The sequence below is a fragment of the Oreochromis aureus genome, linkage group 16 (assembly GCF_013358895.1).
Source record: "Oreochromis aureus strain Israel breed Guangdong linkage group 16, ZZ_aureus, whole genome shotgun sequence".
In the NCBI taxonomy this organism is placed as follows: Eukaryota; Metazoa; Chordata; class Actinopteri; order Cichliformes; family Cichlidae; genus Oreochromis; species Oreochromis aureus.
Genome location: NC_052957.1, coordinates 339,822 through 354,765, shown reverse-complemented (window position 1 = coordinate 354,765; position 14,944 = coordinate 339,822). Strand labels below are relative to the sequence as shown.

Below are 14,944 nucleotides of genomic sequence, written 5' to 3'. Positions count from 1 at the left end.
TTATCTGCTTTAGGCTACGTGTTTGAGAATTATACCACGGAGTCAGGGACTTTGGATTTGAGACCTTAGTTTTCACAGGAGCTACAGTATCCAGAGTCGTACGTAGTGAGGAGGTAAAATTATTAACAAGATAATCGACCTCTGTTGGAGTAGCGTTCACAGATAGCTGCTCTGGTCTATGTTGGTACAGGGCATTGAAGATGATAACAGTGGGTGGATTATATTCTTAAACTTAGTTACAGCACTTTCAGAAAGACATCTACTTTGATAAAGTCTACTCTCCACTGCTGTGTAATCAATTATTGTAAATGTAAATGTTATCAGGAAATGATCAGACAGCAGAGGGTTTTCAGGAAACACTGTTAAATGTTCAGTTTCTATGCCATATGTTAAAACAAGATCTAGAGTGTGATTAAAGTGGTGGGTGGGTTCTTTTACATTCTGAGAGAAGCCAATTGAGTCTAATAACAGATTAAATGCAATGTTGAGGCTGTCATTTTTAGCATCTACATGGATGTTAAAATCACCCACAATAATTATTTTATCTGAGCTGAGCACTAAATCAGTGCTTCAGTCCTGAGGCGTTCACTGTCTGCTTTCACATCAGGTTTATACACCTCCTCCGGCGTGATCGGCTCGCAATGCGAGCAGATCAATAACATCACCAAATCGTCTCAGCTGAAGGTTCACGAGTCAAAACGCAGCCCACCATAGTGATGTCACGGCCATGGCCACAGTGTTTCCCATGCAGATGTGTTTTCACGCTGTTTTTCCTCCAACCGTTCCTCTTCACCATCTACACTGCAGACTTCTCCCACAACTCCACCCAGTGCTTCCTGCAGAAGTTCTCTGATGACTCTGCAATAGTCGGCCTCATCACTGATGGGGACGACAAGGAGTACAGAGGACTGACTCAGGACTTTGTGGACTGGTGCCAGCTGAACTACCTCCAGATCAACACTAGTAAAACCAAGGAGCTGGTGGTAGACTTCCGCAGGCACAAACATCCTCCACTGCAACCACTGAACATCCAAGGTATGGGCATTGAGGCTGTGGACAGCTACAGGTACCTTGGTGTTCATCTGAACAACAAACTGGACTGGACTCATAACTCAGACGCCCTCTACAGGAAAGGGCAGAGCAGGCTGTACCTGCTGCGGAGACTCAGGTCGTTTGGAGTGGAGGGCCCACTCCTGAAGACCTTCTATGACTCTGTGGTGGCCTCAGCCATCTTTTACGGTGTGGTCTGCTGGGGTGGCAGCATCTCTGCTGGGGACAGGAAGAGACTGAACAGGCTGATCCGAAGGGCCAGCTCTGTTCTAGGATGCCCTCTGGACCCAGTGGAGGTGGTGAGTGACAGGAGAATGGTGGCTAAGCTGTCATCCCTGTTGGACAACATCTTCCACCCCATGCATGAGACTGTGACAGCACTGAGCAGCTCCTTCAGTGGGAGACTGCGGCACCCACGGTGTGGGACGGAGAGATTTCGCAGGTCTTTCCTCCCCACTGCTGTCAGACTCCACAACAAAGACTTCAACTGATCAAACACACACATCCACACGTGCAATAACACTAATGTGCAATAATCTTTTCTGGCATCGTTGTATTTTTACTCAGTTGTATATAGCATTTGTATTCTATTCTTATCTTATTGTATATTTTATTCTATTTTATTCTACTGTATATAGTATTTTATTTTATTCTATTCTGTACAGTTGTGTACTGTATTTATTCTTATTTTATTTTATTCTAATTTTTGCTCCATAACTTTTGCACTGTCCACTTCCTGCTGTGACAAAAACAAATTTCCCACAAGTGGGACTAATAAAGGTTATCTTATCTTATCTCATATCAACATGTGGCTTGGCGTGACGGGACACCTCAAAACGCTCGCTTAGCGGCCTGCTGACAGCTGGAAGCGCCGCTCAAAGAATCCTGTTCCAGGGCAGGAGCCTCGTGTGGTGTCTGTTCAGGTTCTTTCTGCGGTTCACAATGAACCCTACTTTCTTTAAATCTTTGAAGCTCCACCCCTCAAGGACTTTCCAGGACCAACACCTGGGACAGGTTTGGGTGTTGATCACATGACCAGAACAGTTTTTACAGGACAATGTTTGGCAGTGATGATGGGGTCATCCAATCAGGAAGCAGTGGCCTCCGCGGCTCTCAAACAGCGTGTGTCACATGAGCACAGCGCCTCACTCACGTACGGCGGCTGGTTTTTGGTTTTACTGAAACAAAATAAATGTTTTTTTATGATAAATTTGTTAATACTTTTAGCTAAATTTTTTATCCATAAATGTAAGTTTACTAACAAAACACCATATTTCTGTCATTTTTTTAAGGATGTGGAAATGTACATACAATCAATATCAGACTCTACCAACAAAAAGGCTCTCAAAACAATATATATATGTGAATTTTTGCGTGTACTCATATAATTATTTTTTTTTACCTCTGGTTTTGTATGTTCATGTTCTGTTCTTTTGTATACTTCATCTGTTTGTATGTTGTATACTCATTGTGTGTTCAATAAAGTTAATTTAAAAAAAACAAACAAAATACTGAAACAAAATCAAACTGAATTTAAAAGTGAAGCGTCTCTGCCGCCGACCGATCGGATCAATAACGGCAGCTCTGCTAAAGGCTGCAGACGAAGGTTCAGAAATGACTTCAAATAAATAAATGTTTGTTTTTCTTATTTGTCCCAGTGTTTTGGCATAAATGGGCTTCCATACCTGAATAACAACACAACGTGTGATTGTGTTAATTCTGATTTTATGTCATGTTTATCAATAACAAACGAGTCCATTTAAAATATATCAGAAAAGTTTTACAGCATCTTCAGCAGAACCACAAAAACTTCAGAATCCTGCACCAGGTCCAGGATCAGGACTAGGACCTGGAGTTAAACCAGGATCAAAACCAGGAGCTGGTCCAGTCTGATCAGTCCTGTGGAGGAAGAATGGACTTCTTTGTGGGTCCAGCACAGAACTCCTCCAAGAACCCAGTCTGAGGAGACCAGAACGAGTCCAGAATCTTGGACTTAGATTTGGCTCTGATTCTGAGCTCAGCGGCGCCGCAGGTCAGACGCGATGGCGGCAACGGTGTGTTCAGGAACACGGGGCTGACAACAAATGCTGGAAACGCGGCTTCAGGGCGACCCAGGAGTAGGCCGAGGTGTCCACCTGCAAAACCAGAACTACATACTGACCGAGCAGATCATCACCACACGACACAGTTAATCGGTTAAATTCGTTACCTTGACGATGTGTCTGCGGGCAACGTCGGGCTTCCTGCAGAGTCCCTGCAGCCGCTTACAGAGCTGCTCAGGTGTGGAGTACAGGTACTGTGCTGCATTAGAGAACAAGCAGTAGTTCAGGTGTGCTCCATTAAGGACAGCAGAAGAGAAGCTGCAGAGACACAGATGTGCTCACCTGGAAATATCTCGGGGTAAACGAGCGCCTTCGGACACAGAGGGAAACAGCCGCAGTGCACCGCCTCCAACCTGCAACACATTCAACACGTGACTCACCTGAGAGCCAATGAGAGAGCAGAGCATCCTGCACATCTGTACCAGCTACCATTATCTGAGAGTCCTGACCAATGAGAAACAAGGAATAAACAGAACTGACTTCCCCTCAGCTATCACCTTACAGAGGCTTTTATTTTGTTAAAATAAAGTTGTGCTTTTTTCCCCCTTCTATCTACATGCAGGCTTTTATTTTGCTGATGTTTTTATTTTGTTGAGTTTCCTGTTCAGTCAGCAGGTCTGAGTGACTAAGTAGCATGTGACCCGATTTGTACGGTCCGACTTTGCACATGCGCAGTAAGTATCGGGGAGTCCCGATCCGTCACTATCTTTTTATTTTTTTTGTTTTTGTCTACATTATATTAAATGTTTCATTATCGGAAACATTTTAAGAGACACTTATTATTCTTAACATCTTAACAGATACTCTGACCATAACTATCATAAAATGCTTCGACCGGAAGTAGACACCTTTCGCGCATGCGGGGTACCGATCGGGTTTCCGGTACGGATCAGGTAGTGACCAAATTCATGGGCTGCATCCTCCTGAGGACCCGGCCTTCGCGGTCTACGTGGGCCGGGTCCTCAGAAGGTCGGGTAGGCCGGAAGTAAACAGCTGTGAAATTGGACGGTCTAGCCTTCTGGTTAGCGTCACCGCTGTCTCGGTGGAGTTGAATAAACTCGGCCGCCTGCTCCTTGCTATCTAAATTATAACAGGACGCTGGCGTAAACTCTCGACCATCTCACACTTTTGTTTAATTGGTTTTGTGTTTGACGTTTAGTCAGCTGTGAGAAAACCAAGGAGGAACCCACCCGGGGGATTAATAAAGTTTTATTTTATCTAATCTAATCTAATCACTTGAATCTCAGCCAAACCGATTTACTGACGAACAAATAAAACACTGAAAAAAGCCAAACAATATCATTTTTAGGTTGTCTAAGTGACTTATGTGTTACGTTTACCCTGAGTAGCGAAAGTCCGCGGTGATCTGAAAATGATGTGCCGGGAGTTGTGCCGTTCTCGGTGGCTTCAGTGACCCTCGAGCTCTCGGTTAGCTATCGAGCTGGTGGGTAACAGACGTCTCCGAAAACGTCAAAGCACTTTTGCAAATATGCGATACCTTGATAAACCGAGCAGATATTTGAAGTTTACACAGCTACATTCTCGCCTGAAAATATGTTAAAAGTGTATTTTGTGACCCAGAAAGATTAATAAAAGTAATTTTAAAATTTAGTAGCGGCCGCCATTGCCGGAAACTGGAGGTTGGCTGGGCTGCGCTATGAATTCTGGGATATGGTGGGCCACGAAGGACACACCTGACCCATCCTTCAAATTCGGGGAAAAGGAGGACGCATTTGTCGGCTGCATTCGGAGGAGTCTACAGCTGTGTCCCAAAACGTCGGCTGCATCCTTCGGAGGACCCGGCCTTCGCGGTCTACGTGGGCCGGGTCCTCCGAAGACTGAGAAGGCCGGAAGTGCGAGGCTGTGAAATGGGACGGTCTAGCCTTCAGATTTGCGTCACCGCTGTGTCGGTGGAGTTTAATAAACTCGGCCGTCTGCTCCTTGCTATCTAAAATATAACAGGACACTGGCGTAAATTTTTGACCGTCTCACACTTCTGTTTAATCAGTTTTCTGTTTAACGTTTATTCAGCTGTGTGAAAATCCTGGAGGAACCCACCTGATGGATTAATAAAGTTATATTTAATCTAACAATCTAATAACTTTGATCTCAGCCAACCCGATTTACTCACGAACAAATAAAACACCGAAATAAGGCAAACAATTACATTTTTAAGTTATCCGAGTGACTTATATATCATGTTTAACCTGAGTAGCGAAAGAGCAGGGGTCTAAAAACGATGAAGCCGGGAGTCCGCTGCTCTCGCCGGCTCGAGCGACCATTGAACCCCCCGGCTTGCTATCGAGCGGGTGGGTAACAGACGTCTCCGAAAACGTCGGCGCACTTTTGCAAATATGCGATGTCTTGATAAACCAAGCAGATATTTGAAATTTACACCGCCACTTTCTCGCCTGAAAATATGTTGAAAGTTTATTTTGTGACCCAGAAAGAGTAATAAGACTAATTTTAAAACTTAGTAGCGGCCGCCATTGTTGGCAGCTGAAATTTGGCTGGACCGCGCTATGAATTCTGGGATATGGTGGGCCACGAAGGACACACCCAACCCATCCTTCAAATTCAGGGAAATGAAGGACGCATTTGTCGGCCGCATTTGAAGGAGTCGACGAATTGGGACAGCCTTCGTCGCCGGGCTGTGACGTAATCGGCCTTCAAATGCGGCCTCCGGAGGATGCAGCCGACGTTTTGGGACACAGCTTACGAATTTGGACAGCCTTCGGCGCGTCGCTGTGACGTAATCGGTCTACAAATGCAGCCTCAGGAGGATGCAGCCCATGAATTTGGACACGACCATAGCACTCTGCCGAGGGGCGTGCCAAGATGGCGGAGTGAGTAGACGCTCTCTACCGAGGTCTGCACAGAAAGTTCGTGAACAACGGTAAAACCTCAACTTTATGCTGCTAACACTAACAGTTGACTAAACAAGTGAAGATACAGCAATCATAAGGCAAGAAGCAGCAGAATGCCGAATCAGAAAGGAGCAAAAAGGGGACTGGAAAGTTCCAAGTCTAAGATAGCGCCTGAGAATGCTAACGAGGAGAGTGCTACGCCCAGCAACATGCTAATGGATAGCTTCCATAACTACGCAGCTACTACGGTGGCACTCACGTTAGCCGAAGAAGAAATGGATGAGTTCCCACCTCTCCCTGTCACACCTCTTAAATCGCCAGCTCCGAAGAAGGTGATGTACGAACGCAGCAGCTCTGACCCAGTTGATGTAAACCAGATAATTTCCAGTTTGTCGGCATTAATTAACTCCAGGTCTGATAACATTGAGAGCATGGTGAGAGAAAACTCGAACATGGTGAAAGAGAATACGCTCCAGATTGAGGGTCTCAAAAAGATGATTGATTTTGTGTGCGCGGAAATGAAAGATATGAAGGGGAAAGTTTGCGACCTGGAAAAAAAAAGTAACTAAAGAGGAAGGTCGAGTGGACAACTGCCAACAGAGAATATCTGAGTTGGAAAGATATTCCAGGAGGTGGAATCTCAGACTAAATGGAGTCAAGGAGGCTGAGAAAGAAGACGTAAGGGGAAAGGTGATCGAGATATGCCAGTCTGTTCTGCCAGAGCAAAATCATAGGCTGCCTGACGTCATCGACACCGTACACCGACTCGGAGCCAAGCGACAAGGTAGCACCAGACCTAGAGGCATCATCGTGCAGTTCACCTCCCGAATCTACAGAGATGCTGTATGGAAAGCAGCCAAAACATCCTCCTACCTGCAGGACAATCATTTGAGGTTCGCTGAAGATCTGTCCAGGGAGGACAGAGAACGTCGTGACAAACTGTGGCCGATGATAGACAAAGCCCGTAAGGAGGGTAAGTCGGCTTATTTCGTGGGAGGCCGAGGATTCATCAGTGGATCAGAAGTTTTCCCTCCTTCATAGAGACGCTTTTTCAGTCTCCAAAATGACATTTCTGTAAGCTTGTTTACATGGTGAACTTGATATCTTCACCCTCAGGTTAAAGTTTTATTTTTTGTTGAAGAGTGTGTTTTTCTATAAAAAGCTAGATTTGAACCATAGCAGATAGTTAAATACTATATTTTTATAGGCTTAGTCACTCAGGGTTTTTACTGTTCTATTACCTAAATTGTGCAGCACCCGGTCCCCTTATTCTATAGATCTATTCTTAGCTGTAGAAGTTTAGAACTTTTTCTCTTTCTTTTTTCTAATAACTTTGTCTTTTTCATTTGTTTCTCTTAATACCAGGGGTTTAAGACAAACATGTAAACGCAAAGCTTTGTTTTTGTTTGCCAAACAATTTAAAACAGATTTTTGCTTTTTCCAAGAGAGTCATTCCACACCTGCTGATACAAATTTTTGGAAATCTCAATGGGGTAATGAAGTCTGGTTGTCCCATGGCTCTGAGCGTTCTGCTGGAGTTGCCACGCTTAAAAATTCTTTTTCTGGGGATGTGTTACATTCTGACTGTGACACCTTAGGACACTACCTCTGCTCAATAATCAGACACAATAACAGTACTTTCATTGCAGTAAATATATATGGTTACAATAATAAAACTGAAAATGATAAATTACTTGACTCCTTAGAAGAAAGAATTACTTTCTGGCTCTCCAAATACCCAAATTCAGTCCTCTTAATTGGTGGAGACTTTAACATTGCTTTAGATAATACGGTTGATAGGTGGCCTCCAGGGCAGCAGTCTTCATACAGTGCAAACTTAAAAAAATTTATGGGAAAATTTAATGTTGTGGATATTTGGAGAGAAAAATTTCCAGACGATAGACTCTTTACTTGGAGCAATAAGACAGGATCCAGGCAATCACGTATTGACTTTTGGCTTGTTTCTGACTGTATTGATAAAGATAATATTACTGTTAATATATTTGCCACCCCCCTCACTGATCATAGAGCAATTCACATTAGCGTCCAAATGTTTACACTAGATAATATACCTCATAAATTCTCTTATTGGAAGTTAAATAATTCTTTACTAAAAGATATGATGGTTAACATGCAGATTAATAAATTAATTGTTTATTATTGGAATAAAGCTAACAGAGAGAAGTCCTTTTGTACCAATTGGGAACTTTTTAAATTTGAAGCATGCAAATTCTTGAGAAGATATGGGAGTCAAATCACTAAATTAAGGAAAGCTGAAGAACAAGAAGTGATAAGCAGAATTGCCTCTTATTACCAGAAGTCCCCAGAAGAAATCTCAGAGGAAGATAAATTAACTTTACTAGAACTTCAAAATAAATTGGACGGTTTATATCGACGCAAGGCTGAGGGTGCTTTTGTAAGATCCAGGAAGAGGTGGCTGGAGGAGGGTGAACAAAATTCTGCTTGCTTTTTCAGGCTTGAAAAATACAGATTAAAAACAAACTCTATTCATCAACTAAATATTAATGGCATTGTCTCCGACAATCCTAGAGAAATTTCGTATTTCTGTGCCGAATTTTATTCTAAACTATATAACTCAAAATATAATGATGTTGTCTCAACGCGATTTTTCAATAATATTAAAAACCTAAAAACTATTGTTGTGGAAGATAGGAGTTATTGTGACAGCCCTCTGACTGTGGAGGAAGTCTGTACTTCCATTTCTGCACTTAAGGCCAATAAATCTCCCGGCACAGATGGTTTGACTGCAGAGTTTTATAAATCATTTTCTGATCTCCTGGCTCCGTTTTTACTGCAGGTTTTTACAGAAAGTATAGAGAATAACACCCTCCCTCCTACTCTTACTCAAGGTCTCATAACACTTATTCCAAAACCAAACAAAGACTTACTTTTTATTGATAATTGGAGACCCATCTCCTTGCTCAATAATGACTATAAGATTATGGCTTTAATACTTGCTAACAGAATTAAAGAGGTCTTGGACACAATTATCGATGAGACACAATCAGGCTTTATGAGAAATAGACACATTTCTAATAACATTAGACTGGTTCTGGATTTACTTGATTACTCTGATTTGGTACCTGACAATAGCTTCATTCTCTTCCTGGATTTTTATAAGGCTTTTGATACAATTGAACATCAATTTATTTTCTACTCTTTGGAAAAATTTGGCTTTGGTGAATTTTTCTGTAAAGCTGTCAAAACCTTATACACGAATGGCAATAGTTCTATTAAAATGATTAACGGCTCCACCCCGAGATTTGACCTGAAACGTGGTATTCGGCAAGGATGTCCTATTTCACCATATTTATTTTTACTTTGTACACAAATTCTTGCAACTAATATCTCAAACACTGTTGTACAAGGAATCACCATAGCTGATAAGGAGCTCGTCATCAGACAGTTAGCCGATGACACCACACTCTTCTTGAAGAATGCAAACCAAATCCCTCCAGCCCTTAGTGTGATTAATGATTTCTCTGAGGCCTCTGGTTTATGCCTAAATCTAAGAAAGTGTGAGTTACTAGCAATTAAAGACTGCCCTGCAAATACTATCTGTAATATTTCTGTTAAACAAGAAGTCACATACTTGGGACTGTTGATATCCAAAGACCAAAAATCAAGATGCTCCTCAAACTTCACTCCAATTATACAGAAAACCCTAAAAAAGTTCAACCAGTGGCTGCAAAGGGACTTGTCGTTGAAAGGTAGAGTGTTAATTACTAAAGCTGAAGGGATATCCCGATTAACATATGCTGTTCTCTCCTTACATCTGGATAAGAAAATTAGTAAAGATATTGACCATATGCTCTTTAATTTTATATGGAAAAACCGTACGCATTATATTAGAAAAACTGTTGTGATGAATAAGTACGAGTCGGGGGGCTTAACGTCTTAGACTTTTCTACTTTAAATAACACTTTCAAAATTAATTGGGCTAAACATTTTCTTAAAAACCCTACCTCTATCTGGAACTTTATACCATATCATATTTTCTCTCGTTTTGGTGGCTTTAATTTTTTTAAAAATTGTAATTACAATGTTGAGAAACTCCCTGTAAAACTTTCATCCTTCCATAAGCAAGTCCTCTTAGCGTGGACCCTCATTTATAAACACAACTTCTCACCTCACAAATACCTTATCTGGAACAACAGAGACATTTTATTTAAAAATAAATCACTTTTCCTGGAAACTTGGGTCCAAAATGGGATCCTATTGGTGGCTCAGCTGGTTAATAAAGAGGGACAACTACTTACTTACAACGACTTCATTGCACTATATAATTTTCCAATCAGTGTTCAGGAATTCTCAATGGTGCTTGGTGCCATACCCTCAGGGACTCTAATGTTATATAAAAACACTGACAGCTCAATATCTACCTCAGTCACTCTCCCTGATCCAGCTGAGTCACCAATAGGAAAAATCTGCTTTTCACAGGAACTTGGTAACAGCAATAAGACAATACGTAGTTTATTCCAAGAAGATGTCGTCTCTCTCCCATATGTAATATCTTACTGGAACCGATATGTTCCAGATATCAAGTGGAAGACAGTCTGGATGATCCCCCACAAATATTTGATTGTAAATAAGGTGAAGGAAGTCTCATTTAAAATTCTACATAAATGTTATCCAGCCAGTCACTACATGGTAAATTTTAAAAGAGACATAAATACTAACTGTACTTTCTGTGGGGATCATCCAGAAACTGTGACACATCTTTTTTGGTACTGTTCTTTTACACAGAGATTCTGGAAGGAATTAAGCAGTTTTGTTATTGTCCATATTTTAAGGGAATTTTCTTTACGATGGGAAAATGTTTTATTCTGTTTCTTTAAGTTCCCCAAGAGGAATGATAAATGTTTTTTTATGATAAATTTGTTAATACTTTTAGCTAAATTTTTTATCCATAAATGTAAGTTTACTAACAAAACACCATATTTCTGTCATTTTTTTAAGGATGTGGAAATGTATATACAATCAATACCAGACTCTACCAACAAAAAGGCTCTCAAAACAATATATATCTGTGAATTTTTGCGTGTATTCTTGTAACTTTTTACCCCTGGCTTTGTGTGTTCATGTTCTGTTGTTTTGTATACTTCATCTGTTCGTATGTTGTATACTCATTGTTTGTTAAATAAAGTTTAACAAAAAAAAAAAAAAAAGACATAGCACTCTGCCTGTTAGCATGCTAACACTAGCGTGCACCATCGCCCCCTCGGACGGCGCTCCTCTTCTTCTCTGCCGTAATCAGTGCAGGATTCATTAGCAGAGGAACTGACTGCCTTGATGTGACTCACTGATCAATAACCTGATCATTAACAATCAGTGCAGAGGCGAGCTGCTGCCTGAGAGTTCAGCTGCTCTGAAGTAATTGATCAATAATGTGATCACCAATGACCCGATCATCACTGCTGTAAACAATATGAACATTAGCTGGATTCCTCGGTGCTGCAGAGTCCTTGTGTGTGCTCGTTTCTCTCATCTGGGATCAATAAAGCTGACATGAATCAGGTGAACATCACACGGATGCTCCGAACTGTCTGATTGGCTGATTCGGCCTGCCTGAAGTCACACCTGCAGGACTCTGCTGGACTCTGGACGCTTTCAAAGAGTCCTTGATGTGACACCTGAGTGAAGACTCTGAGGCCTGGGGTAGATGCAGAGACTCTCAGATCAGGACTGCACCGACCGCTGCGACGCCTGCAGAGGAATCAAACGCACCCCGAACAGCAGCAGTTCACGCTGAATTATTAAAGGACACAAACTCAGACATGACCACTAAATAACAGCAGCAGGACACGGCCCGCCAAAATAAAAGCTTGATCATGTAGACCATCAAAATAACAGAAGGACAAGACCCGTCAAAATAAAAGCTTCATCATAAAAGTGTCTGCAAATGTCAACCAAATAAAAGCCTCAGCTGTGGAAGAACAGAAATCTGTGGGGTCACATGAAATTTGTTTCTGTATTTTAAAACTAAGACCTTTACTTTGAAATTCTGCTATTCGGTCACACTCACATTATTAGTGTGAATGCTTGAAAAGCCTTCTGTTTCTTTATTATTATTATTTCGTATTCCGTACGTTTTTTGGACTCTATCTCCTTCAAAACCGTTCAACTTAGAAAAACCATTCAAACATCATTAGATTCCTCTTCTTTTGGACGTGTGCTTTCTACATTTTTCTCATTTTTAACATTTATATTTTTTAAATTATTCAACTTTATTCAACAAAAATTTCCCATGTATTTCAATGGGAGACTCTTCAAATTTTCATTAAACTTACTAATTTTTCAACTCTAACTACTTCCACATACATTGACATAGAGCCACCATTCAAACTTTAAAACGAAGACAAGACATTGAACTATTCAACTTCTATTTATCTTTTCAATATCCATTATACTTTTTCTTCAGTTCCAGTTTAAGTTTCATCCTTTTTTTCAGCCGTTTCAGAGTTTATAATGGGTGTGTATGGGACGGAATGTTGGAGGTTAGAGTGAGACAGCTCAACTGCTTGAGTGAAAGGTAGGGATGAGTATTGATAAGATTTTCACGATTCCGATTCCATTTTCGATTCTGTTTAACGATTCGATTCTTTATCGATTCTCTTATCGATTCTTATTTTTAAAAAAGGAGAGCACTAAGGTCGATTAGCTTAGAACTTTGTTTTATATCTTCTCTTTGAACAAGATAGAAATTTAGGAGTAACATGGCCTTATAAACCCAACAGTGAGATCTTAAGAGATCCAGCCTATGGCTCTTCAACGGGGTGTCGCAGGGTCCCCGGGGAAAATTGTAAATGTAAAATAATAAAATAAATATTCTTCTGTAGCAATAACAAAGTATAACATAAATTATTCTGTAGCAATTACACAAGAATATTCAGTAATGTCCCTGCCTACAATTAAACACATTCACTTACCATCTGCTGTGGCAAATGGCTGCAAGGTTTTTACCACAAACTTAGTCACTGCTCGGTGACATTCGGGCCTGAAAAGAGACGCTACCGGTGGACTGCAGCGACAACTGCCAGCGAGCGCCAGCCAGACTCTGTCTGTCTCTCTCATCACGGTCACCTAAATGCACAGTAATGGCAGGTTTTGTAATAAAGCAGATCGCGCTAACATAATATGCACTGTTAGTTGATTATTTACCTGCCGCGTGCGGGAGAGGACGTGCGACGTTACCGCTGCTGCTGGGTTGAGATTCACGACTCCGGAGCGGAATTAAAAACACGACATTCATTTAAGTTCATCGCGTGTTTTGTGAGCAAATGCTTTTGCATATTTGTAGTGTTTCCTCCCTTAACCTCCTAGGACCTGCCGTCCACATATGTGGACATCACATTTTGGGTTATTTAGACCAAAATACTTAATTTTGCTCTACATGGGCCTGATATCCACTTACGAGGACATTATACTGCTACTGTTCTATCAAATTTTTAAATGAATATCGTCATTTGTGGCTCTTATTTTTCTTAAAAACAAAAATAAGGTAAAAAAAAAAAAAAATCTGGAAATTCTTTGTTTTTACATTCATTGGGCCCCAATATGCCCAAATATCAAAGAGAAATTAAAAATGCATGTCGTGGAAGAGTTCGGGTCTTAGGAGGTTAAATGAAATATCTACTTTGCAAGTATTGCAAGTTGCCCTGTTGTCATCCGTTCTGGTAAAGTATAACCAAACTTTTGAGCGTTTGAGCCGCTTAGGCGCCGTGTTTCCTGCCAGGTACGCTCCGACGCTCCGCAACGTGGTGACGTCATTCAGGGCGACTGGAATCAATATGGGAATCGTTTGCAAAAATGGCAAACAATTCCAAGGAATTGAAACAGCGGGAACCGGTTCTCAACAAGAACCGGTTTTCGATACCCATCCCTAGTGAGAGGAGCGAAAAAATTAATCGTGAAATGTTCTTTTTAAACTGCTGCTGTGTCCACAGCGTTTGCTCTACAGGTATGATTTTACCCTCAAAACGTAGCCATCGCTGTCCTCTTTCATCCAATGTGTTTATTATTGTAATAGGTGTTATGGTTCTTTCATAAATGTCACCAATGCACAGCCTCCTCCCTCCAACTCTTCCATAGACTCCAATGTTAAAATGGCTCAGAAAGTTTGTCTGAAAATCAGAAGTACAGGCTGTCTTTACACTGTCACCACGTCCATATAATAAACTCCACAGGCATGAAAACTGAGAATTCAGTAGACTAGACATTGCTGGTGCTCACGGTGAAAGAATTTTGTCAATAGGACCTGTACTTTTCATTTGGGAACGATTTGTTTCGGGCTGACGTTTCTGTTCATTTTAAGCAGCAAAAGTGAGGTGCATGTCTGTGAGCGTGTGTATGGAGCCATTGGGTGCAGTCACTATAGCAACCAGGCTCACACCTGCCTGCCTAACGAGCTCTGTCTCACTCTGCCAAGATTCATCTTAAGCACTTCTCTTTAAACTGCTGCTGTGTCCACAGTGTTTGCTCTACAGCCATCATTTTACCCTCAAAACGTCGCCATCATTGTTCTCTTTCCAACACCGTGTCTTTCAAAGCTCAGACATTTAAACTTTTTAAACTGTGTGGATCCAAGTGGAGGGATCACATTTTAGTCATTCAGTGATTCAAAGAATATGAACTTTTAATATTCATTCAGATGTTTTCTGACTCTAAATTTTCTTTTCTCATTACTTAGGTTTTTCTAATTTAAATTTAAACATTTTCAGCTGTTTTCCAACTTCTGTGTAAACGTCAGCTTTTAGCAGTTCAGCACTTTTGTTTTCAGCTGAAAATTTCTGTATTTTTCATTTCATTCAAAATTTTTAAAGTTAAATTCAGCAATTAATTCATTTCAGTGCATACATTCAGATTCAAGCATTCACACTGCAGTTTCTTCAGAAAATGCACTTT

The 14,944-nt window shown here is 41.1% G+C and overlaps 1 protein-coding gene across 1 annotated transcript in view; it reads right to left on the bottom strand.

Annotated features, from left to right (window-relative positions):
- Window positions 1-2,755: 2,755 nt before the first annotated feature.
- gtdc1 (glycosyltransferase-like domain containing 1) overlaps window positions 2,756-14,944 on the bottom strand; it is a 31,810-nt gene continuing 19,621 nt past the window's right edge. The window contains exons 9-11 of the mRNA XM_031730156.2: window positions 3,435-3,505; window positions 3,260-3,351; window positions 2,756-3,185 (exon numbers count right to left, since the gene is read on the bottom strand). Coding sequence (XP_031586016.2) covers window positions 3,111-3,185; window positions 3,260-3,351; window positions 3,435-3,505 — 238 coding nt within the window. The 3' untranslated portion in view covers window positions 2,756-3,110. The remainder of the gene's footprint in view (window positions 3,186-3,259; window positions 3,352-3,434; window positions 3,506-14,944) is intronic.